At 47.8% G+C, this 26,035-nt stretch overlaps 1 protein-coding gene across 2 annotated transcripts; it reads left to right on the top strand.

Moving 5' to 3' along the window:
• The first annotated feature begins 404 nt into the window (after positions 1 to 404).
• Positions 405 to 24,909, top strand: DPPA5 (developmental pluripotency associated 5). Of its 2 annotated transcripts, XM_051854154.2 has the most exons (4): positions 405 to 1,314; positions 1,406 to 1,585; positions 23,913 to 24,089; positions 24,560 to 24,909. In XM_051854154.2, exons 1-4 carry the CDS (start codon positions 1,203 to 1,205, stop codon positions 24,616 to 24,618), a joined length of 528 nt encoding a protein of 175 aa, XP_051710114.1. In that variant the 5' UTR covers positions 405 to 1,202; the 3' UTR covers positions 24,619 to 24,909. The 2 variants fall into 2 exon arrangements, with proteins under 2 accessions (XP_051710114.1, NP_001164726.1); NM_001171255.1 differs by lacking the exons at positions 23,913 to 24,089; positions 24,560 to 24,909 and adding an exon at positions 1,934 to 1,992 and having other exon boundaries at positions 1,203 to 1,314.
• Positions 24,910 to 26,035: the final 1,126 nt, after the last annotated feature.

The following is a 26,035-nucleotide window of genomic DNA, read 5'->3' as shown; positions in this document are numbered from 1 at the left end:
CAGTTTTCTCATTGACTTTAGCAGGTTTGCGGAAGACGCTGTGACAATATTCAGCTGAGCGAAAGATAGATGGTATCAGCACTTGGCCCTGGAGAAGCCAGCTTCATCTCCAGCCGTAAAACATCAGAATCACACCCTCATTGCGTGAATCTGGTGCATCTGCATCGTTTCAAAAGTTTGTTTAGAGGTGGAATGAAGCGTGGACCGGTTTGGACTGCAGTGGTCAGCAGGGTGCACGTGGGATGGATAACCAAGGTGGATTCAAAAGCTCCTGGACCAGAGGCTTGGGGGTGGGGGACACGAACGCAGAGGCACTTCTGAACCCTAGCTCTTCAAGTAAGATAATGGATTTCTGAATTTTGGGTTTGCTTTTTTTTTGTTTGTTATTTGTTTTTATTTGAGCGGCAGAGTTACAGAGACACAGGTCTTCCACCCGCTGGTTCACTCCCCAAGACCTGAGCCAGGCCAATTTGAAGCTGGGAGCCAGGAGCTTCTTCTGGGTCTCCCACGTGGGCGCAGGGGCCCAAGGACTTGGCTATCCTCCATCGCTTTCCCAGGCCATCAGCAGGGATGGTGGATCAGAAGAGGAGCAGCTGGGACTCGAACGGGTACCCATATGGGATACCGGTGCCACAGGCGGAGGCTTAGCCTACTAATCCAGAGCACCCGCCACCGGTTAAGTCTTTGTTAAACGGCTGGCTGGCTGGAACCTCCCCCCACCCCCCACCCCCCCCACCCCCTGCTGCCGCCCCGAGTTCCTGGAAGGCCAGGGATCCCGCCCTGCGGCTCCAAGGCCAGACAGCCCTCCTTTGGAACGTGCAGGACAGGAGGACCCCATTCAGCAGTTCCAGAGCAGTCCTCGATCGCTCAAGCCTGGATTCCTGCTTTCTAGGCTTCAGGCCCAACCAATTGGGAAGAGTCGACATCACCCCCACCCCCGCCAGAAGCCCTTGGGCAGGTGGAAAACCCAGGTTAACTACAGCTGGGCCGAGGGGCGGAGTCTCCCGAGGTCACCCGAGGCGGTGGAGAAGGTCATCCACGGGACACAAAGGGGCCGGACCTCCGCAGCGCCGGGGGCGTGGGATTGGGCCCCAGGCCGGGGGCGGGGCCTGTGTGGGCGGCGCCGCAGGGGCGCAAGACTTCCCGTGCGTGGAGGCTCTGGGCGGTGTTGCTAGGCCTGCTGTCGGACCCGGAGTGGCAAGATGGGAACGCTCCCCAAACGCAAGGACATTCCTCCGTGGGTGAAGGTTCCGGAAGACCTGAAAGATCCCGAGGTGCTGCAGGTACAGACGCGGCTGCTGGAAGCCATGTTTGGTGAGTGTGCTCAGTCTGGTGCCGGCTGCCCCATCCGCGCCTGGGTGGTTCGGTCTAGGTGGTCCGAGGCCTCATCTCCTTCCCCCTGCAGGCCCAGACGGTTCTCGAATCCCTTACATTGAGCAAGTGAGCAAGGCCATGCTCGAGCTGAAGGCTCTGGAATCTTCGGACCTCACCGAAGTGGTGGTTTACGGCTCCTACATGTACAAGCTCCGGACCAAGTGGATGCTGCAGTCCATGGCTGAGTGGCACCGCCAGCGGCAGGAGCGTGGTGAGACACTCGGTGACTCTGGTGCTCCCGCGGATGTCACGGGGGTGGCTTCGTTCCTAGGTTCTCCCTGTCCCCTCCCCACCGCCACCAGTACCCAGCCTCGTTGGCGCTTGGGCCGTCCTCAGACGCCTTGGGGAGGAGGCTGGTCCCTTGGCTAGGTTATCTAACGTCCTCCCTCTTCCGGCATTTCGGAGAATGTTGGAATGGGCCTGGTGGTCCCACGTTCCGAGATTCCGGAGAATCTCAGGCCCAGAGCGCCAGGCCCAGGAGCCCCAGAAACGAACCCCAGCTGTTCACCCTCCCCGCCCCCCCATACTCACCCTGCTGTTGTTGCTCTTTCTGGCGCAGGGATGCTCAAACTTGAGGAAGCCATGGGTGCTCTCGAACTAGGCTCTTGGAAGAAGTGAGGCCAGCTTCCAGCCAGTGTGGGACCAGGATGTAGAGATTAGGTTGTGATCAGAGCTGCAGTGACTCAGGCATGGCTTAAACCCTGCTCCTGCCTAATTGAGAAACGAGCTGTTTGGGGTCTTTGCCTTTGCCCTGAGTGCTGGCATAAATCTTATTCCAAAGTTGCTTATGAAGAATAAAGTTTTAAATAATAGTTCCTTGACATTGTGATTGGTGGATTGGAAATAAATGTAGATAACTGGGCAGCACTGCGGGAGGTATGGCTCTTTAACCCTTCATTGAAACCCTTAAAGCAGAAGAGGTCCAAGGACACACTTTGCTAGAATCAAAGGTCTTGGACCAGACGGTACCTACAGTACTGAACCACACACCTACGGGAGATGTGATGCTCTCTGGAAGTTACCTGACTCGCGTTTAAACGCAGCAACTCTAATAGGTTAATTCTAGTACAACACATAAAAGGAAAAACAGTCTCCAAAACAACAGTATGCAAGAGCCAGGGCCCTTCTTGATTCTACCTGCTTTATATCCTTGTCAATTTCTTGACAGGAGGTAGCTAGCTGAATTTTCATCTTTTGCATTTAATCTGTTCAGAGTATTACACAGATGGGAGTATGTGAAGAAAATGGGACTGAGGAGGATAGATAAGAACCTGTCAGATCCTCTGAGATTTCTCAGGGACACTCGAATTATACTTTAGGCACCCAAAGGGAAAGTGGATTTGGGGTACATGAAGACATTGCTATAAGCAAGGCTTACTCCCAGTGGTTGAAGAGCCACCTGAATGGGGAATACAATTTTCCCCCCATAGAACTAGCTTGATGTTACCCTAAGATGTTCCCCACTTGCTGGTTTTTACTACATTGGACTAAAAAGCATTTTAAGTAGCACATACTATTTAATATTCAGTATTTTAAATATTAGTCACATGAGTCAAAATCCTAAAATGGGGGCAGGCATTTGACCTAGTGGTTAAAGTGCCTCTTGGGACACCTGCATCCCATATCAGAGTGCCTGGGTTTGAATCCCTGCTCTCCAGTTCCAGCTTCCTGCTCTTGCATACCCTGGGAGGCAGTAGCTGATGGGTCCCTGCCACCCGTGTGGGAGACTTGGACTTGGACTGAATTTCCCCACTCCAGCCTCAGCCTGCTCTTGTCCCAGCTGTTATTGGTATTTGAGGAGTTAACCAGCAAAAAAATGGGATCTCTTCCCCCTCCTCTATCATTTCATATTTATCAATTTCCCACTCTCCAACAAAAGTTCTTGCATGTCCTTCCAGAATTTTTTTTTTTCAAGGTAAATACAAGCAATTATAGGTGTAGATTAATTTTACTCCTTCCTTATATTTGGGTATTCCTCTTTTTTTTAAAGACTTCAAATTTTTTTTGGAAATCAGAAGAATCTTCCTTCTACTCGTTCACTCCCATATATGGCATCAAAGGCCAGGGGTGGGCCAGGCTAAAGCCAGGCGCTTCATCCAGATCTCCATAAGTGGCAAAGGCCCAAACACTTGGGCCATCTTCCAATGCCTTTTCCCTGGCCATTAGCAGGGAGCTGGATTGGAAGTGGAGCAGCTGGGACTCCAGCCTGCACCTGAATGGAATGCCCTTAGCCACAATGCAGGCAGGCCCCAAGTATTCCATTTAATTGGTTCTTTACATAAGAATTTCTCGCTGATCTGATAGATAAAGCTTCTTTAGTACTTCTGCTTGAATTTGCTTTATGGACTAACTGTTGTGGCACCTACCCTACGCCCTTGAGAGAACCAATTGACCATGAATTGTATGTGGGATTGTAAACTGGATTCTTTTGAATCCAGCAATGTGAACCCAGCACAGTACCCTTACTAGAATGCTACCAGCAGAGCTTCTAAAGGTAGAAAATAACTCCAGTAAAATGTTAATTAATGTAAAAAATGAAATTCAACAGTATGCTATAAATTGGCAGAAAATGTTTCATTCAACCCAAAAGCCAAAAAAGTACCAAAATAAGGAACTTAGTTAAGGAAAAGTTTTGAAAGTAATAGATTAAAAACAGTCTTGGAGTGGCTTCCCTTTTTCTAACTTTAAGCCCCGAACAAGGGCAAATGCTATGGTCAAGGAAAACAAAACAAGTTATTGTGGTGGAGATGAGAAGGATCCACCCAAAGGTGGGTCAGACAAAAGGACTGAGTGTGGGGAGAGGTGAAGGAAGGGCAGAGTCCAGGAAAGCCTTTTTAAAACAAGTGAAATCCTCAGGTCCCAAAGTGGCTAAGATAAATACACAGACAGCCGGTGCTGACGAGCCTCCTGCTCAGCTGGATCTCCATTCAGCTCTTGCGTGAGTAGCTCAATCCTCAGAATATTCCCAGTGCACCGTGAAGGTCCGGCACTGCCCTGGGGTTTAGGGGTTTATGTATTCACATTTAAATGTGTACTGAATCTTTTGAGGGCTACGGGAAGTGTTTAGCATTCAGCTGTGTTGCTACACCAGGGAAAGGGAAGCAGAGTGGATGTGGACAGGCGCTGTGAGGTTTACCTGTGCCCAATTCCTCGATGGACTGCCGTGCCTCTGGGGTGGCATGGAGCAAACCTTCCAGTTTCTGCAGACATGTGACTTTCCAGCTTGGCCAGGAGTCATGTGGGTCTATGAATCTGTAAAGTTCCAGTGGTGCTAAATGTGACAGGGAGATTGATGGTGCTTGGGAGGCTGAAATGGGCAGGGAGTGAGGGGAGGTTCCTGGACCTCTGAGGTCTGAGTAACCAGCAGCAGTGAGCCTGGTGAGGAGGAAGGGCAGCACAGCCACAGAGACCTGGGAGGCAGTAGCACAGCACAGCTGGAGCTCGAGAGAATGGTCAGGCTACTGCAAGGCTGGAAAGGGAGGGATGCAGATTGGCCCGGTGCCTCACAGACCTTGTAGAAGTCAGCCAGGGGTTGTAAGCAGGAGGTGACCTGTCCATATATGTAGAACCACTCAGAACTATTTTCTCTCCTGCCAGCTAGAATCTCAGTTTGTATCCTGATTTTTTTTTTTTTTTAAGATTTATTTATTTGAAAGAGTCACAGAGAAAGAGAGGTCTTCCATCCTCTGGTTCACTCCCCAGATGGCTGCATCAGCCAGAGCTGCACCAATCTGAAGCCAGGAGCTTCTTCCAGGTCTCCCACATAGGTGCAGGAGCCCAAGCACTTGGGCCATTTTCTACTGCTTTTCCAGGCCATAGCAGGGTGCTGGATCGGAAATGGAGCAGCCAGGACTTGAACCAGTGCCCATATGGGATGCCGGCACTGCAGGCAGTGGCTTTACCCACTACGCCAGAGCTCTGGCCCTGATATCGGAAATGACCCCCTAAAATCTATACGAAAATGTGGCCCCTTAAAGTTTCCCAGAAATGCCATCTGGGATGCCACATATGTTACTGGAATTTGCGGTGCCATGTGATATCACCATATGCTTGTTAATAAATCTCAAATATTAATAAGCCCAAGAGGGTTCTTGCCTAATATTTAGAGAATAATACTAAATACCGGCACAGATAAACAAAGCAGCATGGTACATTTTAGGCTTTTATTTAGTGAGAAAGTTGCATAGGAGAGTGAAAGCTTTATTTAAGAGAGGTAAATCTGGGTTCATACTGAGCACCAGGAACCAGCCACGTGGAGGAGATTCTAGGCCAGGAAGCCTAGGGCTGGTGGCCTGAAGGCCACAGCCCTGGAGGCGCAGGGCTACAGCAAGCCCCCTCCTGGCAAGAACCAGGGCAAAAAAGAGAGCGGGGGACACACTGTGTCCCAGGCTTTTAACCCACTTCCAAAGGGGAGTGGTTAATTAACCTGATTGGCTGGTGGGCACTCAAGTGTGGCCAGGTAGGGGCATGAGATCACACAGGGACATGGCAAAGGCGTGATCTTCCAGCTCACAGACCTAATCAGTTTTAACCTGTATGCCTGCCTACTTCAGCCCCACTCAGTAACTTTAAAAATAAATTTGGAATGTAATTTATATGCAGTGAAACAAAAACATTTTAAGGTACAGTTCATTGAGTTTTTTAAAAAAGATATATTTATTTATTTGAAAGAGTTACAGAGAGGCAAAGACAGAGATCTTCCATCTGCTGGTTTACTCCCCAAATGGCCACAGGGGCTGGAGCTGGACTGATCCCAAGCCAGGACCAGAAGCTTCTTCCAGGTCTCCCACGCAGGTGCAGGGGCCCAAGGACTTGGGCCATCTTCTGCTGCTTTCCCAGGCCATAGCAGAGAGCTGGGTCGGAAGTGGAGCAGCCAGGACATGAATCAGCATCCATATGGGATCTCGGCACCGCAGGCAGCGACTTTACCCGCTGCGGCACAGTGCTGGGCCCCCTGATTGTTTTCTAGTCCCTCTGTCCTGCTTCTCCACTGCTCCCATCTATTCATTTATTGAGTACCTTTGTTGAATGCAGTTGACAAATTTGTTGAATATCTTCTTTGTCACCTCTCCAGCATTAGTGTTCTAGGGGAAAAACGAAAATGAAGACATGGCAGGGATTTCAGGATTTCAGAAGATATTTCAAAAATAAGTGTCTGGAATGTGATTTGGAAGAAATTTGAAACAAATTATATGGTAACTAGAGGTGAGAATTTTTTTTTTGAGCAGAGTTACCTATATGCACTAGAACTTGGATGGTGGCTGGCGCCGCAGCTCACTAGGCTAATCCTCCGCCTTGCGGTGCCGGCACACCGGGTTCAAGTCCCGGTCGGGGCACCGGATTCTGTCCTGGTTGCCCCTCTTCCAGGCCAGCTCTCTGCTGTGGCCAGGGAGTGCAGTGGAGGATGGCCCAGGTGCTTGGGCCCTGCACCCCATGGGAGACCAGGAGAAGCACCTGGCTCCTACCATCGGATTGGCGCGGTGCACCGGCCGCAGCGGCCATTGGAGGGTGAACCAACGGCAAAAGGAAGACCTTTCTCTCTGTCTCTCTCTCTCTCACTGTCCACTCTGCCTGTCAAAAAAAAAAAAAAAAAAAAAAAAAAACTTGGATGGTACAATTTGTCTAAAGTTCCATAAGATCTTCTAGCCACTTTATAAGCTCTGCAGCCATAAGAGAAGCACCAGATTATCCACATTTGTCTCCTGCTCTCAAAATCTGGATACAATTTCTTGGGGTTTATCTTCTTTCTTGCTGTAACAGAAAGCATGGTGATTGTTGTTGCATTAGGGATATATTATTGCCTTTTTAAAATGCCAAACTAAATACTTTTTTTTTTTTTTGACAGGCAGAGTGGACAGTGAGAAAGGTCTTCTTCCGTTGGTTCGCCCCCCAAATGGCTGCTATGGCCGGCGCGCTGCGCTGATCCGAGCCAGGAGCCAGGTGCCTCCTCCTGGTCTCCCATGGGGAGCAGGGCCCAAGTACTTGGGCCATCCTCCACTGCACTCCCAGGCCACAGCAGAGAGCTGGACTGGAAGAGGAGCAACCGGGACAGAATCTGGTGCCCCAACTGGGACTAGAACCCGGGGTGCCGGCGCCGCAGGCGGAGGACTAGCCAAGTGAGCCACTGCACCGGCCAATACATTATGTTTTATCATTGAGAAAGAAGGGTGGGGGCTGGTGCTGTGGCGCAGCAGGTTAAAGCCCTGGCATGCAGTGCCAGCATCCCACATGGGTGCTGGTTTGAGTCCCTGGTGTTCTACTTCGGATCTAGCTCCCTGCTAATGTGCTTGGGAAAGCAGTGGAAGATGGCTCAAGTCTTCGGGCCCCTGCACCCATGTGGGAGACCTAGAAGAAGCTCCTGGCTTTGGCCTGGCCATTGAGGCCATTTGGGGAGAAAACCAGCAGATGGAAGATTCTCTCTCTCTCTCTCTGTGTGTCTCCTTCTCTCTGTAACTCTGTCATTCAAATAAATCTTTTTAAAAACAGAAAAGGATAAGAAAAAAAAGAAAATGTCTAATGCTCAGGACTCCTAGCCTGATCTTCTATCGGGACTTTGATGGGGACAAGTAAGGCAAAGGAAACCAGGACTTGCATCAGTGGAAAGGGTAATAAGGGAAAGGATGGAAAATTCTCTCCTCTCTTTTCTCTCTTTCTCTTTCTTTTAAAAGATTGTTTAAGGGCCAGCGCCGTGGCTCAATAGGCTAATCCTCCACCTTGCGGCGCTGGCACACCGGGTTCTAGTCCCGCTTGGGGCACCGGATTCTGTCCCGGTTGCTCCTCTTCCAGGCCAGCTCTCTGCTGTGGCCCGGGAGTGCAGTGGAGGATGGCCCAAGTCCTTGGGCCCTGCACCCCATGGGAGACCAGGAAAAGCACCTGGCTCCTGGCTTCGGATCAGCGCGATGTGCCAGCCGCGGCGGCCATTGGAGGGTGAACCAATGGGAAAAGGAAGACCTTTCTCTGTCTCTCTCTCTCTCACTGTCCACTCTGCCTGTCAAAAAAAAAATTTTTTTAATTAAAAAAAAAAGATTGTTTAAAACATTTATTTGAAAGTGACAGTTAGACAGAGACAGGCAGAAACACAGAGAGAGATGGCCACATTTCTCAAATGGCCGCAACAGCCAGGGCTGGGCCAGACCAAAGCCAGGAGCCAGGAGCTTCATCCAGTTCTCCCATATGGTTGCAGGGGCCCAAGCACTTGGGTCATCTTCCACTACTTTCCCAGGCACATTAGCAGGAGGCTGGATCAGAAGTGGAGCATCCAGGTCTGGAACCAGCGCCCGTAAGGGGTGGCGGCATCACAGGTGGTGGCTTAACTCAGTATGTCACAATGCCAGCCCTGAAAATCTCTTTTGAGGGCTTTTGTAAAAGTCTCGCAGAAGACTGGCAGACCCAGGCCTGTATGTCTTGTGAAGGGCAAAGGATGATCGACTAGTGGGGTTGGGGATTGTCCTGTGAGTCCAGGATGGTGGTTTTGAGGACTGGCTAGAAGGTGGGTGATATGAGTTGCTCAGGAGGGCACTCCTCAGCCCCTATAACCTAACTTTCCAAGAGTAGCAGTTACTTAGGGTTACTTAGCTTTTCTCCTGGTACCTGTGATGTTTTCCCACACTGGGTGATATAGCACTAGAAAAAAATAACTTGTCTAGATTGATTTAATTTTGCTTCTATTCAACAGGAGGATTAAAATGTATTTCAAAGTATATGTATTTGAAAAAGTCAGATACATGAATATTGGGGGAAAGTGAGTTGTAGAACACTAGCTGATCACATTTTCTTTTTGTTGTTGTTGAAGATTTATTTATTTGAAGGGGAGAGGGAAAGAGAGAGAGCATTTGTGCTTCAAGCCACTCCATCCACTGGTTCACTCCAAATGGATGCAATGGCTGGGATTGGTTCAGGCCAAAGCCAGGAGCCTGTAACTCCATCTGGGTCTCCCACGTGGGTGTAGGGGCCTAAGCACTTGGGCCATGCTCCACTGCTTTCCCAGGCACGTTAGCAGGGAGCTGGATTAGAAATAGAGCAGCCAGCTCTTAAACTGGTGCTCTGATATGGGATGCTAGCTAGCATTGAGGCGGTGGCTTAGCTCACTGGGCCACAATTCCACCCTATCACATTTCATTTCAAGTATATATATTGGAATATATAAGGAAGAGTAGAGACTAGCTGTTCAGAGTAAACTATAGGAAAGTTTCTAAATGATTCAACATCTACTTAAGAGAAAAAGAGGCAAAGGTAGCTATCTCTACATTTCTTTGAATATAAAGTATGAGTATAAAAATATAGATGATGCATAATGAATATAGATTCATTACAATTTAAGACTAAAAACTAGGAGAAAGAAGAATATTTAAGTCATTACTTATATAATCTTAGGTTTCTATAAATTCAATATCAAAAACAGAAATCATAAATGAAATTAATACTAGATCGGGGGGGGGGAAGCCATTGTAATCCATAAACTGTACTTTGGAAATTATATTTACTAAATAAAAGTTTTTAAAAAATTAGAAAAAATAGGCTGGCGCCGCGGCTCACTAGGCTAATCCTCCACCTAGCGGCGCCGGCACACCGGGTTCTAGTCCCGGTTGGGGCGCCGGATTCTGTCCCGGTTGCCCCTCTTCCAGGCCAGCTCTCTGCTGTGACCCGGGAGTGCAGTGGAGGATGGCCCAGGTGCTTGGGCCCTGCACCCCATGGGAGACCAGGAAAAAAAGCACCTGGCTCCTGGCTCCTGCCATCGGATCAGCGCGGTGCGCCGGCCGCAGCGCGGCGGCCATTGGAGGGTGAACCAACGGCAAAGGAAGACCTTTCTGTCTCTCTCTCTCACTGTCCACTCTGCCTGTCAAAAAAAAAAAAAAGACAATGTTACTTTGGGAAAAGTTTTGCTGACATTCTGTTATTCAATACTGTAAGTTCTAGAGACTGTCTTATGGAATTATTAATGTGTTACTTCTGTACAAGGCTGTCCTTTGCAGCATTATTTGTGTTGGCTCTCATACCTTGGGTTTGAGCCTTTTTCCTGGAGCTGCCAAAGCTAAGCTGGGTCTTCTGCCCACATCACAAATGGGACCTCCCCTGAGGTAGCTCCATCTAGTTTGAATACTTGGATGGCCTAGTTGTGCTGGATGCAAAAGAAAAAATATATATATATATAATTTATAGATCTCAGGGCTAGAAGGCAGGGCTAGGAGCCATGGAAAATTTCTTGAGGTAGTCCTTGGTTATTTAATTTTTACTCCAAAAGGGGAACTAATTACATCTTTAAATTTGGATATAGTACTTTCCCAATAAGTGACCAATTTTCACTAGAGCGACCGTAGGATTGAGGGGGCATGGCCTTCATGCATAAACTTCTGTATTTCTTGGGGAAAGAGAGTCTGTTGTTTTCTTTGATTAAACTCAAGCTTACTAATTGTGAATTATTTTCTTTAACAATAAACATGATATTTTTAGATAATGGCATAAGATGAATGAAGAAGGATTTGGGTTGGATGGGAGAACACAAGACATCTGTCAAATCTTGAAGGCTTGTCATTAACAAAACATGAATCTGACTTATTCTGATATCCTAGAAGCTGAAATAAGTTCCAGTGTTTGAAAGCCTGTAGAAGCAGATTCTGGCTCAGTGTGCAAAAGATCCTACTAACAAAGCTGCTTACCACAAATCCTATGTGCAGGATGTAAAGGGAGAGACAGTGTACTAGTATTTTTCAGGGGATTTGGTTGAAGGCACTGAAGCAAAAATATAGGGAGTACAAAATTACCCATGATTTGCATAGCTGGATTTTTCTGCAAAAGTTGAACATGATATGAATTAATTTGCTTGTATTTAGTGTCTAGGTTTTGGAATAATACATATAACACTAAGCCCAGTGGAACAGTTACACTTTGTGTAGCCAAAGAGAATTCCTACTTACTAATCTTTGAATAAATCTACATACAGTGCATCTATTGTATGTATATGAGTGTATGTGTGAAGCATTCTTAGCAGGACACACATGGAAGCTTATGTTGGCAGACTGGCTTGTAGGTTAAAATAAGGTGTTCTCTTCATTCCATCTGACATTGATTCCCCTGTTTTGCCCACGTATTTGAACATAGACTACTATAATAAGGTCTGAGCAATTCAAACATCAGCACTTCCATAGCTCCCCATTAGCCTTCATTTTTTAATTTTTTTTAAAGATTTATTTATTTGAGAGGCAGAGTTACAGACAAGGAGAGGGAGAGAGCGAGCGAGCGAGCGGCCAATCTGGAGCCAGGAGCTTTTTCTGGGTCTCTCACATGATTGCAAGGGCTTATAACCATTAATAGAAGCAACATCTGTTATTTTGCCATTAAAAAAAAGATTTATTTGAAAAGCAGGATTACAGAGAGAGGAGAGACAGATCTTTCATCCACTGGCCAATCCGAAGCCAGGAGCCAGGAGCTTCTTCCAGATCTCCCACATGGGTGTCAGGGACTCAAATACTTGAGCCAACTTCCACTGCTTTCTCAGGCCATTAGCAGGGAGCTTAATTGGAAGTGGAGCAACTATGTCTCAAACCAGCGTCCATATGGGATTCTGGCATTGTAAGCCGTGGCTACGGTGTGGATCCCTATTTTGCCATTTTATCAGTGTGAAAATTGAAACTGAGGGAGGTTTAGAGTGCTAGTACATTTATTCTCTAAGTGGTCCTTGGACCAACATCAACTGGGAACTTGTTAGAAGTTCAAATACTCAGCGCCGGCCTTGTGGCGTAGCAGGTAAAACCCCTGCCTGCAACACCAGCAGCACCCATATGGGCACCAGTTCGAGTCCTGGCTGCTCTACTTCCAATCTGGCTTCCTGCTAATGCACCTGGAAAGCAGAAGATGGCCCAAGTGCTTGGGCCGCTGCACCCACGTGGGAGACCCAGAAGAAGTTCCTGACTCCTGGCTTTGGTCTGGCCCAGCCCTAGCCGTTGCAACTATTTGGGGAATCAACCAGTGGGTGGAATACTTCTCGCTCTGGCTCTCGCTCTGGCTCTCGCTCTGGCTCTCGCTCTGGCTCTCGCTCTGGCTCTCGCTCTGGCTCGCTCTCTCTGCCTTTCAAAAAAAAAGTCGAGAAGCCCTCCAGGTGATTCTAATATACATTAGTTTGAGTCACTGTTTAAATTAACTCATATAATCTGACTCTAGCCCCTTCTCTCAATTTATCAGCACAGTCTTGTTTAAATGATTAACATGAGTCTTAAAAGAATTGTGGGTTTGCTGCTGTGGCTTCTGCCCCCTACCAGAGGAAACACCTCTTGATTCCACTTGAGTCATCTTTCCTTGCTTTGCCATCTGGGCAGCTTTTGTCTGTAGACCTTTTCAGGTGTCAGTCACTCACAAATCTCTGTGTTCCATCAGTTCTAGAGGATCCAGGAGAAAATACATCGGTGGTTTTCCTAAAAACCTTTCTCTTGGCTTGAGAGAGGTTGGAAAGTATCCCTTGTCTTCTTCAATGGGAAATGGACACAAATTTTAAAGAAATTATTAAATAAAGCACAAGGCTTATCTTAATTATAAAACCATAAATTTTCAGTCCAAAAAAAGGAAAATCTTAACTCTTTGAAGCCTCAGCCTTCTGTGTATCTGCTGCAGCTGGGTGATGGGCTAATGCTGGTTAAACTGGATTTTTGCCAAGCAACCCCCTATGCGAGCCCTCTGTAGATGCTCTGACTTCCTCTAATAGAATGTGGGGATATTTGGCCCCTATTTTTTTTTTCCAATTTTAGAGACTCAGACTAAACTACAAAGAGTCTTATGTTAGCACCCATTCCAGGACTTTTTTTTTTATTATTATTTTTATTTTTATTTTTTATTTGACAGGCAGAGTGGACAGTGAGAGAGAGAGACAGAGAGAAAGGTCTTCCTTTGCCGTTGGTTCACCCTCCAATGGCCGCCGCGGCTGGCGCGCTGCGGCCGGCGCACCGCGCTGATCCGATGGCAGGAGCCAGGAGCCAGGTGCTTTTCCTGGTCTCCCATGGGGTGCAGGGCCCAAGCACCTGGGCCATCCTCCACTGCACTCCCTGGCCACAGCAGAGGGCTGGCCTGGAAGAGGGGCAACCGGGACAGAATCCGGCGCCCCGACCAGGACTAGAACCCGGTGTGCCGGCGCCGCAAGGCGGAGGATTAGCCTATTGAGCCATGGCGCCGGCTCCATTCCAGGACTTTTATGGGAGTGTGTGCTGGTGTTATTTGGTACTGCGCAGATCCTGCCAGGATCTTCACAGTCACAGAGAATTCTGTGTGTTGAAAATGGTGGCGGCCGGCGCCACGGCTCACTAGGCTAATCCTCTGCCTGCGGCGCCAGCACACCGGGTTCTAGTCCCGGTCGGGGCGCCGGATTCTGTCCTGGTTGCCCCTCTTCCAAGCCAGCTCTCTGCTGTGGCCCGGGAGTGCAGTGGAGGATGGCCCAGGTGCTTGGGCCCTGCACCCGCATGGGAGACCAGGAGAAGCACCTGGCTCCTGGCTTTGGATCAATGTGGTGCACCGGCCACAGCACGCCAGCAACGGCTGCCATTGGAGGGTGAACCAACGGTAAAGGAAGACCTTTCTGTCTCTCACTGTCCACTCTGTCATAAAAAAAAAAAAAAAGTGGCTGTTTTTTGTACTTTTCTTAATTCACTATTATAAATCTGTTCATTTGTTTCCATGCCAGAGTTTGGAATGGTAAGTTGTTATTTTAAAAGTTTTGGCTTTTATGATAGATATGCAAAGGTATCTGGTTGTGTTGTTGTTTTTTGTTTTTTGTTTTTTGTTTTTGTTTTGAAAGATCTACTTATTTATTTATTTGAAAGGCAGTAACAGGGCCAGAGCTGTGGCATGGCGGGTTAAAGCCCCAGCCTACAGTGCCGGCATCCCATATGGGCACCGGTTCTAGTCCCGGCTGCTCTTCTTCTGATCCAGCTCTCTGCTATGGCCTGGGAAAGCAGTAGAAGATGGCCCAAGTCCTTGGGCCCCTGCACCCGCATGGGAGACCACAAGAAGCTCCTGGTTCCTGGCTTCAGATTGGCACAGCTCCGGCCATTGCGGTCATCTGGGGAGTGAACAGGCAGATGGGAAGACCTCTCTCTCTGTCTCTACCTCTCTCTGTAACTCTGTCTTTCAAAGAAATAAAATAAATCTTTAAAAAAAAAAAAGGCAGTGACAGAGAAAAGGGAGCGAGGGTGGGGGGGGGGGGGTCCTCCCATTTGCTGGTTCATTCCCCCAAATGGCCATTATAGTCAGTTCTGGCATAGGGTGAAGCCAAAAGCCAAGAACTTCATCCTGGTCTCCCACATGGTTGACACGGGCTCAAGTGCTGGGGCTATTTTCTCTGCCTTCCCAGATGCATTAGCAGGATACTGGATTGGAGGGACCAGCACTGTGGCATAGCATGTAAAGCCGCCACCTACAGTTCCAGTATCCCATATGGGCGCTGGTTTGAGTCCTGGCTGCTCTACTTCCGATCCAGCTGTCTGCTATGGCCTGGGAAAGCAGTAGAAGATGGCCCAAGTCCTTGGGCCCCTGCACCCATGTGGGAGACCTGGAAGAAGCTCCTGGCTCCTGGTTTTGGATCTGCACAGCTCCAGCCATTGCAGCCAATTGGGGAGTGAACCAGTGGATGGAAGACCTCTCTCTCTCTCTCTGTGTGTGTGTGTGTGTGTGTGTGTAACTCTTTCAAATAAATATATCTTAAAAAAGGGAAGGGAAGACAGGGAGGGGAGGGGGGAGGGAAAAGGAAGGAGGAAGGGAGGGAAAAGGAAGGAAGGACGGACGGACGGACGGACGGAACCGAACTGGAAGCAGAGCAGCCAGGACTTGAGCTGGTGCTCCAGTATGGGTGCCAGCCTCGCAAGCAGTGGCATAACCTGTTGTGCCGCAGCACTGGCCTCTAGTTGGGGTTTGTTTACCTTGTTTTGTTTTTGAAAATTTTGAGATTTATTGAGGTATAACTGACATAGAATAAGTGGTATATAAAGTATACAATTTGATAAGTTTGAGATGAAACCATCACCATAATCAAGATAATGAACATATCTACTATCCTTCGAAATTTTCTCTGTCCCTCTGTAATACCTTCTTCCTGCCCCTTCCTTGCCTTGTATCTAATCTTAAGGGGAATGCATTTAGTCTTCTATTATTAGGTATGATGTTAAATGCATGCCTTTTTTTTTTTTTTTAAGATTTATTTATTTGAAAGGCAGAGGAAGAGAGAGAGAGAGGTCTTCCATCTGCTAGTTCATTCCCCAGATGGCTGCAACAGCCAGAGCTGAGCTAATCCGAAGCCAAGAGCTTTTTCCTGGTTTCCCATGCTGGTGCAGGGGCCCAAGGACTCAGGCTATCTTCTACTACTTTCCCAAGCCATAGCAAAGAGCTGGATCGGAAGTAGAGCAGCCAGGACTCAAACCAGCGCCCATATGGGATACTGGAACTGTAGGTGGTGGCTTTACATGCTATGCCACAGTGCCAGCCCTCGTTGCTTTTCTTTTTATAATCATGGAGGATGTTGAAGTTTATTAAATGCTGAAAAGCCCGTGAGAGTATTTCAGGCATGGAAAGCCAAGACACTCTGGCAAAAAAAAAAAAAAAAAAAAAAAAAAAAAAAAAACTAAATGAAAGATCTCCACGAGTGAGATCCCAGTGGAAAGAACAGGTCATCAGAGGAGGAGGTACCTTTCTCTGAACGGAGGAGAGAACTTCCACTTTGACTATGACCTTGTTTGATCAGAGTCGGTGAACTCAAAAGGCTTCCATAGCCTTGGCAACTCATGACAAGAGCCTAGGGTGATTACTGATGCCATAAATAAGAGTGTCAGTTTGTTAAGTCAACAACAGGAGTCCCTGTGCACTTATTCCTCATGTAGGATCTCTGTCCTTAATGTGCTGTACATTGTGATTTAATGCTATAACTAGTACTCAAACAGTATTTTTCACTTTGTGTTTCTGTGTGGGTGTAAACTGTTGAAATCTTTACTTAATGTATACTAAACTGATCTTCTGTATATAAAGAGAATTGAAAATGAATCTTGATGTGAATGGAAGGGGAGAGGGAATGGGAAATGGGAGGGTTGCAGGTGGGAGGGAAGTTATGGGGGGGGAGCCATTGTAATCCATAAGCTGTACTTTGGAAATTTATATTCATTAAATAAAAGTTAAAAAAAGTCTATTAAATGCTTTTTCTGCATTAATTGACTGACCTTGTGGTTTTTCTTCTTTAATCTGGTGCTGTGGTAGACCTACTGATATTTGAATGTTGAACCAACCTTGTCTTCCTGGGGTTAATCCCATCTAATTATGATATCTTTATATTTTTATGTCTTTTTTAAAAAATTTTATTTACTTATTTGAAAGTCATAGTTGCAGAGAATAAGAGATAGTGATCTTCCATCTGCTGGTTTACTCCCCAAATAACCACAACAGCCAGGGATGGGCCAGACCAAATCCAGGAGCTTCCTCCAGATATCCTACATGGGTGCAGGGGCCCAAGCACTTGGGTCATCCTCTGCTGCTTTCCCAGGCACACTAACAAGGAGCTGGATCTGAAGTGGAGCAGCCGAGACTCGAACTGGCACCCACCTAGGATGCCAGCTTCACAAGCAGTGGCTTTACCCACTACGCAGTGGCCCCCAAATTGATTGTTATATCATAAAGCTTTACCAGGGTTCTTCAGAAAGTTCAAGGAAAATGCATATTATGGAAAAACTTTTCCATAGCAGGTACATTAGCAGGGAGCTGCATTGAAAGTGGAGCATCTAGGACTGGAACTGGCACTCTGAAATTTGATACTGGTGTCAATTGTTGGCTTATCCCACTGTGTTGTTGTAAAGCCCATCTTTAAATGGGTTGTTTTTTCCCTTTTTGTTGAGTTCTTTATAAGTTTTGGATATGATAGTCTTTTTTCAAATATGTGTTTTGGAGGCATTTTCTCCCAGTCTGTAACTTCTGATTTTCTTAAGAATATCTTACACAGGCCGGCGCCGTGGCTCACTAGGCTAATCCTCCGCCTTGCGGCGCCGGCACACCGGGTTCTAGTCCCAGTCAGGGCACCGGATTCTGTCCCGGTTGCCCCTCTTCCAGGCCAGCTCTCTGCTGTGGCCCGGGAGTGCAGTGGAGGATGGCCCAAGTGCTTGGGTCCTGCACCCCATGGGAGACCAGGAGAAGTACCTGGCTCCTGCCTTCGAATCAGCACGGTGCGCTGGCAACAGCGCGCCGGCCGCAGCGGCCATTGGAGGGTAAACCAACGGCAATGGAAGACCTTTCTCTCTGTCCACTCTGTCAAAAATATATATATATATCTTACACAGAACAAAGGTTCTTAAGAACTAGCTGATCTATTATTTTTCATGAATTATGCCCTTGGTGTTGTATCTAAAAAGTCATCAACAAATCTCAGACCATCTAGATTTTCTGCTATGTTATCTTCTAGGAATTTTATAGTTTATTTTATATTTAGGCCTAAAATCCATTTTGAGGTAATTTTTGTGACAAATTTATGTCTAGGTTTTTTTTTCCCCCATGTGGCTCTCTAACTGTTCCAGTACCATTTGTTTTCTTTTCTCCATTGTGCTAGCTTTGCTCCTTTGTCAGAGATCAGTTGTGTGGGTCTATTTCTGGATGCTCTATTCTGTTTCACAGATTGGTTTGTCTAGTCTCTCACCACTGGTGTGGTTACTGTAGCTTCATGGTAAATCTTGAAGTCAGAGATATGTGGTACTGATTTTGTTTTTGTGTATCTTAACATGTATTTCATAATAGGTAGATCATCTCATGTCCATCCAAGTTAATTATTTTCCCTGTGAATTTCCTAATCATGTTCTTATGTTCTTTAATTTTTTTATTAGGATCCCCATCCTGTTTTTATCTTCAAGGATTCTTCACATGGTCAACATCTTTTTATTTATTTGGTGTTAAAATTCTTCAAATCTATTACGTTGTTAACTTGGATGTCATTTGACCTTTTTTCAAGGGTTTTCTGTGACGAATTGTTGATATGTGTGAATGTGTTGTAAGTAGCTGCCTGTCTTAGTTAGGGACTAAGTCTGCCATAGAGAGATAATCGGTCAGTTCTCCTTGATCATCTTTTAAGAACATGGGTGAAAAACACCAGCACTGCCCAGGAATGAACATTTGACTGTGCATATTTTAATCTAATGTCTGCCTTTTTTACTTAACATTTGGACAACCCTGATATACTCCTCACATCTTTGCAAATTAGTCAGATTTGTAATTTCAGGAGTTGTTGGTCACGAGGTAGAGATAAAATTTTATTTATGGTGTTTCATTCTTCCTGTGCATTCCATCTAGGTAGAGATGCCTTTGTTCTAGAAATTTTAGGATGCTTTTTCAAAGGAAGCTTCATCATGAAATTTCCCAGAGATCATTAAATAAAAGGACATGGAAGATTTTGAGTTTACCTGCTAATTAAGTTTTAGCGTAAAAACTGTCATTTACATGAGGACAAGCCTGCAACTACAGGCATCTGTGTACAGGCAGCCTCTGCCTTCAGTATGTTGTTTCACGCGTTTGTAATATCATTATATTTTCTTGTCTGGATTCTTTTCTGGGATTTTCCAATCTCCTACATGACTTCTTTTGAATTTACATACGTTAATGCTCACTCCTTGTGTTGTAAAGTTCTATGATTTGAAAATGCATTCTGTTAAATATTCACGGCATTGTATGATACAGGAGAATTTCACTGCCTAGAAGTGCCCTGCACATCACCTATTCACACCTTACCTCTCGCCCCAAACTGCAGGCAGCCTTTTTGCCTTTCTTGCCCTTCCAGAAGGTCATAGTAGGAATCATCCTTTTCTAGAGCCTTTTCAGACTGCCTTCTTTCACTTAGCAATGTAGGTTCCTCCACAGCTTTCTGTGGCTTGGTCATTTTTCATCACTGAATAATACTATATTGTATAGATAAACACAGTTTTAGTTTATTTTCATTTGCTTTCTCATACATTTTATGACTATTTGGCTCTTTCTACAATGGAAAGGTAGGCCCCGTTCTCTATTTCTTCCTTAGTACCTCCCCCTGGGAAAGGAGTTTATATACTTCCCACTCCATTCATGTTACATGACCAAGCCTGACATCTTTTGTCCGTGAAATCTGAAGACATTTCAAGAGCTATCACATGAATCTGCCTTCTCTTTGGGCATAAGATTAGCATGTCCTAGATGGGGCTGAAGAGAGAAGACAACTTACACATAAACAATATAAAAGCAAAAGGGGCTGGTGCTGTGGTACAGCGTGTTAAGCCACTGTCTGCAGTGCCGGCATCCCTCATGGGCACCAGTTCAAGTCCCAGCTGCTCCACTTCTGATCCAGCTCCCTGCTGATGTACTTGGGAAAGCAGTGGAGAATGGCTCAAATGCTTGGGCCCCTGCACCCATGTGGGAGACTCAGAAGCTGCTCTTGGCTTCAGCCTGGCCCAGCCCTGTCTGTTGTGGCCATATGGGGAGCGAGCCAATGGGTGGAAGATTTCTCTGTCTTTCCCTATCTCTCTGTAACTCTGCCTTTCAAATAAAGTTAATCTTAAAAAAAAAAAAACTGTGGTTGTAAGCTGATAGGCAATGGTACTTTGCTACATGCATAACAAAGCAAAAGAGCAAAAGCTGATAAATAGACCTCCCAACCTTTTCTTCCTTCTTCTTTGCTTTTACTTTTACTATTCTTATGCAAAGCTGTGCTTACAATTCATTCTGAAGGGGTTAACATTGATAACATTTCAATGTAATGTCTTGACATTTGACTTGGTAGTTTACTCCATGTGTAAGACAAAACCTGTTAAATTCTAAATCTGTGCTTATTTTTTAAAACTTAATTTTATTTATTTGTAAGGCAGAGTGACAGAGAAGAATGAGATCTTCCAACTACTAGTTCACTCCCCAAATGGGCCAGGCTGAAGCCAGGAGCTAGGAACTTCATGCAGGTCTCCCACGTGGGCAGCAGGAGCCCAAGTACTCTCCCAGGCACGTAACCAGGGAGCTGGAGTGGAGCAGCAAGGACTCTTAAACTGATGCTCTGATGTGGGATGCTGCCATTGCAGGCAGCAGATTTATTCTTTTTTTCTAGGGTTTATTAATTTATTTGAAAGGCAGAGTTATAGGAAGTAGGGGGGTGGGGTGGAGGGGATATCTTCCACTAAATGGTTTACTTCTCAAATGACTGCAATGGCTGGGGCTGGATCAAGCCAAAGCCAGGAGCTTGGAACTCGATCTGGTCTCCCACATGGGTGGCAGGGACCAAACACTTGGACAATCTTCCATGGCTTTCCCAGACACATTAACAATACTGGACAGAGAGTCAGCAGCTGGCACTCAAACCAGTGCTCATATTGGATGCTAGTATTGCATGTGGCAGCTTAACCTGCTGAACCACAACACTGGCCTTGATGTGCTGTTACGGTGAAGGAGAAAGATTGGATAATATAGTAGCTACGAGTTGCGGCCGGCGCTATGGCATAGTGGGAAAGTCGCCATCTGCAGCACCAGCATTCCACATGGGTGCTGTTTCAAGTCCCGGCTGCTCCACTTCCAATCCAGCTCCCTGCTAGTGTGCCCGAGAATGCAGTGGAAGATGGCCCAAGTACCTGGGCCCCTGCACCCACGTGGGAGACCCGGATGAAGCTCCTGGCTTTGGATCAGCCCAACTCCAGCTGTTGTGGCCAACTGGGGAGTGAACCAGCAGAAGAAGGATCTGTGTGTCTTCCTCCCTAACTCTGCCTTTCAAATAAAATAAATCTTTTTTAAAAAATTAAAAAGCAGCTACTACTTGCATATGCAATTTAAAATTAGAATTTAAAAACAATTTCTCCTACCTCTAATCATATTTCAAATGTTCAGTAGCCACATGTGACTACTGTATTTTGGTATTTTGGACAACACTAATGTATACTTCCATCAAGGCAGAATAGTCTGTTGACCAGTGCTACCTTAAGAGAATATGTTGAAAGCTATACATACACACTTGATGGTACATGTGCAGATTCCAGGAAGTTAGCACGGATCTCAGGGTAAATTCCTTGAGGCGGGGGGAGGACAGATGGCTGTCTAAGCTGGGTCCAACTTGCAGATGACCCATCTAAAGGAGTTGACTCATCTAGGACCCAAAAATGTACTGCACATGGTCGTCAAGTGTGTAAAACAGTTTAGTCTAGTACCCAAGGAAATCTTCCCTTGCTTGAGGATCAATATCCAACCTTGACATAACAGCAAACAGTGAGTCCAGAAAATTCTGTGATTGTCCTGAATCCATGTAATGTCAAACAAAAGGGCAGGAGAAGACCTAGTCCTTCACCTGCATCGAGTTCAGCCTTTGGTTTCAACCTGCCTAGCCCTGGCATTTGGGGAGTGAACCTGTGGACGGGAGATCTCTAACTCTCTGCCTTTCAATAAACTTCAAAATTTAAAATACAGCTCAGAGGTCAGCATCATGCCTCAGCAGGTTAAGCTGCCGCCTGCAACACCAGCATCCCATATGAGTAGCATCCCACACGAGCACCAGTTCAAGTCACAACTTTTCTATTTATGATCCAGTTCCCCACAAATGCACCTGGGGAAGTAGTGGAAGATACCCCAAGTGCTTTTGCCCCTGCCACCCATGTGGAAGACCCGGATGGAGTTCCAGGCTCCTGGCTCCTCTTAGCCCCAGTCCCTTGCAATCATTTGGGAGCTGAACCAGATGGAATGAATCTCTCTCCCTCTCTACCCTCTGCCCGACCCCATCCCCCATCTCCCTTAAGTGCCTTTCAAATAAAATGAAATAAATCTTTTTAAAATATGGTTCCGTGCCTTTGGCTCAGGAATGATATAACTGGAAAGTAGCTATTATAAATGCAAGTATCAAGTCAGGTACATTAAGAGGAAAGAGCGCCTCTATCCTTGTTCAGCACGGAGAGAGAGGACTGCGTGTGTTTCTAAGGACAGGACAGGGAAGTGTTCTCCAGTGTAACAGCAACATGCAAAAAATACCAGCCAAGCTTTACCCCGAGCAGCCCTCAAATACTTGAACTCCTTTCTCTCTCATTCTTGCAAGGGAAAGATGGTTATTTTCCTCTTCAGGCTGGAAACCTTGGGTCACATAAGTAAACAGCGCAAGATCACATAACTGGTGAATGGCCAACTCAGGACTGCAAACAAGGCCTGCCTGGTACCATCCACGTACTACCTTCTCCAGTTTGTTCCCATGTAAATGCTGATGCCTGGTCCTGTCCGTCCATTGTGAAGGCTGTTTAGGCACCTCCAACACACCTGCCGGCAAAGCCACCCACATTTAGGGTTTCAAGTCAGGAGCTGCAGCGTCCCACCACCAGGCTCTGGGGACATAAATAGCCATTGCCCATAAAAGGTATCAGTTTTTTCCTTTACCCAGATCGGTGAGGTGAAGCTCAGTCCTGAGGTGGATCCAAAGCACCAGGGGCTGGGGCCCCTCTTAAGCATGCACTGATCCGAGCTGTCATGGTCCGGGTTCACCCGCCTCCGGATACCTGCTTGTTCACTACGCTCAGCAAAGTTCAAGCCCGCAAAATACCAGCATTTTAGGAACGGCTTCCTTCTTGGTGCCAAAGACCCTGGAGCCCAAATGCAATTTACCTGTTCTCCAAAACACTTGGTTCAGGTCTCAGGAGCCTCCACCTTGGCGAGCGCGTTCACGATTTAAGCCGGCGGCTCGCTGAGTGCAGGCAGCAGCCTGTGCCCAAGGGCGCAGTTTGCCGCAGGAGAGCAGGTGCAGCTCCCAAGACGTGGGGGAGAACACGGACTAGCAGGGAAAGGGGCCTTCCAGAGGACGTGGAGGCTCGAGGGATGGGGGAATGCTCAGAAAAGAGGTGCGTCCCATTTTTCTGCCGCCCACTTCTACCTCCACATTCCCTCTCCTTGGCACTCACGGATCCCCGGCCCGAGACCCCCGAAGCAGTGCTGTGAGCTCGAGCCCCTCGCACACGCCGAGCCTGGCGACCTGGGGGAGTCTGCTCCAGGGTCCTTAGGCCTCTGAGAGGGCTAACGAAGGGTAGGAGTGGAGAGCATCCCAGAGCTATAAAACCGGCGGAGAGCATAGCGAAACCCAGCGCGGGGCGGAGGGGCGGCAGGCCGCGGAAGGGGCGGACCCGGGCGGCGTGTAAGAGGGCGCCGGCCCCGGCCCCTGTCCTGCCCTCTCCCTGCGCCTGGCCGGCGGTGGCAGGATGCTGCCCGGAGGTCCCCGCCGGCCCGCTGGGCGTGGCCGCGCCCCACGGCTGGTTTGGTTACTGGGGGTCCAGCACTTGCCGCAAGTCGTTTACGTCGAGTCGTGGATCTTCGCAGCGTTGTTTGGTGAGGGAGTCGCAGCTCCGGCCCTCGCAGGCCCTGTTTGCCGCGTCAGGTCCAGTGCCTACCTCTCCTCCCGAGGGGCGCCTAAATCCAAGACCCCTGGACGCTTTTTGAAATCGCAGGTTCCACATTTGGTCCCAGCCTGGTGCACCCAAAGCTGGGTGTCCCTGTTCCTTGAGTCAGCCACTGCATCTGATCCCTGCCTGCCTCCCCGCCCGCGGCTTAGCGTTCCCTTCCCCACCCAGGCGTGAACGGCGAGATGCTGGCGGCCTTCCAGAGGACCTGCATCGTCTTACTCAGTATCGAACTGGACCCGCTGGGTGGAGTCCTGATCTTCATTTACGGACGACCCTTCCTACAGACCCTTGCGATGCTCCTGATCGTGTCAGCATCTTTCCAGCTTCGGATCCGCAGAAATCGAGGTGAGCGGCCCCAGGGGCCCTGAGCCGGAACCCTCTGTCCTCGCTTCCCGGGCTCACCCCAGTTCTTTAGGCTGAAGGCTGTGAGTAGATCTGAAAACCGTTGCCAGGTCTACCCCAGATCCCTGGGGGCAGGGAGTGCAAGATGCAGCTGGGAAAGGGGACGCTGGCTGGACCCGAGAGTGTGTGTCCCCCTGGGTTCCAGAGCATCCCCTCTGGGGAGCCGTCTTCCGCCAAATCCCTTCGTAGGCCTGCACACCAGGCCGTGGGTTTTAAAGCGGGAGCCTGGCCAGCAGCATCAGCATCACCTGGGAACTGCTTAAAAATGCAGAGCCGTCGGCCTAGCCCAGCCCCACGGAGCCCGTGTTTCTACACGCCCTCGGTCCAGGTGATGCTGATGCACGCTGGTTTGGAATGCGCCGCCCTCCAGGCACCCCCACAAGCCCGCCCCTGACCAGCTGCTTTCTTTTTAGCCAGAGCGTGGGCCAAGGGCCTGCAAGGTTCCGTGTGGGCCTCCAGGCGCTTCATTTAAGGCCTGTCCGGAACCCGTGACCTAGACCACGCGCTTGCGCTGTGCGGGAACCTGGAACAGGAACGGCGTTACCTGCGGATGGACTCCTGCCTGGAGGTTCCGACCCAAGGCTCAGTTCCGATTGTGCCATGAAGGGGTGGGGATGGAGATAGGTGTGGGGCGAGTGTTCTTAATTCTGTCGTGGTTTCAGTTATTGCAAAATCGAGCTTTTAAATGACGTTTTAATGGTTTTATAATAAACAATTTTAGTGTGGTTTGTGTGTGGAATAGTGTTCCTTACCATGTAAGATGAGAAAGAGAAATTTTTAATTGTGGGGGTTAGAGGGCTTCTGACAGTATTGTTGGGGGGGGGGTGAAACTTTCCTGGAGAAATCTGTGGTCCCGCCCCCACCCCCACCCCCACCCCTTAGATCCATGCTCTCCTGTCTCCGCAGGTAAGAGCAGAGAGCTGTCAGTTGACAGGGGCAGGGAGGGCCCCACAGTCCAGATGAGGGCAGTGTGGCTCGGGTGTCAGAGGGCTCAGCGCTGGCCTCAGCAGGAACAGTCCCACGGCAGCCTTCAGTGAGGGTCCCAGAAGCTAGGCTGGACGAGTTGAGGAATTCCAATGGAGATGCATGTGCAATATGCCTAACCGGCTTTTTTACCACCAAGTAGAAGCGAAGCTCCTGGATGGAATTTTTGTTGATGTGAGCAGCTTTTGGTAGGAGGAGCATCAGTAAAAGGAGGCAGGGAGTGTGAGGATTCAGGGGGTTGTAGGGAGACTAAAAGTACTCTTGCTTGTATATTGTCTGATGTCAGCTTACTTCATCTGTGACTTTAAAAAAATTATTTTTTATTTGTATGGCAGAGTGCCAGATAGTTTCCATCCCCTGGTCACTCCTCAAATGGCTGCAATGGCCAGGCCAAGGCCAGGCTGAACCCAGGAGCCTGGAACAACATCTGGATCTCCTACGTGGGTGCAGGGGCTCAAGCACTTGAACCATCTTCTGTTTTTCCAGGTGCATTAGCAGGGAGCTGGATAGGAAGTGGAGTAGCATGGACTCCAACCAGTGCCTATGTGGGATGCCCACGTGGCAGGCAGCAGCTTACCAGGCCCCCATTCTATGACTACGGATTACATTTCTTAAGTAAAAGGCATTTAAGAACTTGTATATTAACTTTCTTGCCTAATAAACCAAAACTTAGAGAATTTGCTCAAATTAAAATACATATTTTAATACATTTTATATAAAATATGTCAAATATATAAATATATAATTTATATATAATTTGAAAGGCAAAGAGACAACAAAGACCAGTCTAAAGCCAGGAGTCTGGAACTCAATGTTGGGGTACAGGCACCTGAGCACTTGACATCATCTGCTACTTCCCAGCATATACATGAGCAGGAAGCTGGATTGGAAGCAGCAGTGGGACT

The sequence above is a fragment of the Oryctolagus cuniculus genome, chromosome 5 (genome assembly GCF_964237555.1).
Source record: "Oryctolagus cuniculus chromosome 5, mOryCun1.1, whole genome shotgun sequence".
In the NCBI taxonomy this organism is placed as follows: domain Eukaryota; kingdom Metazoa; phylum Chordata; class Mammalia; order Lagomorpha; family Leporidae; genus Oryctolagus; species Oryctolagus cuniculus.
The sequence above is the reverse complement of the archived record's forward strand: the minus strand, read 5'-3'. Positions and strand labels throughout refer to the sequence as shown.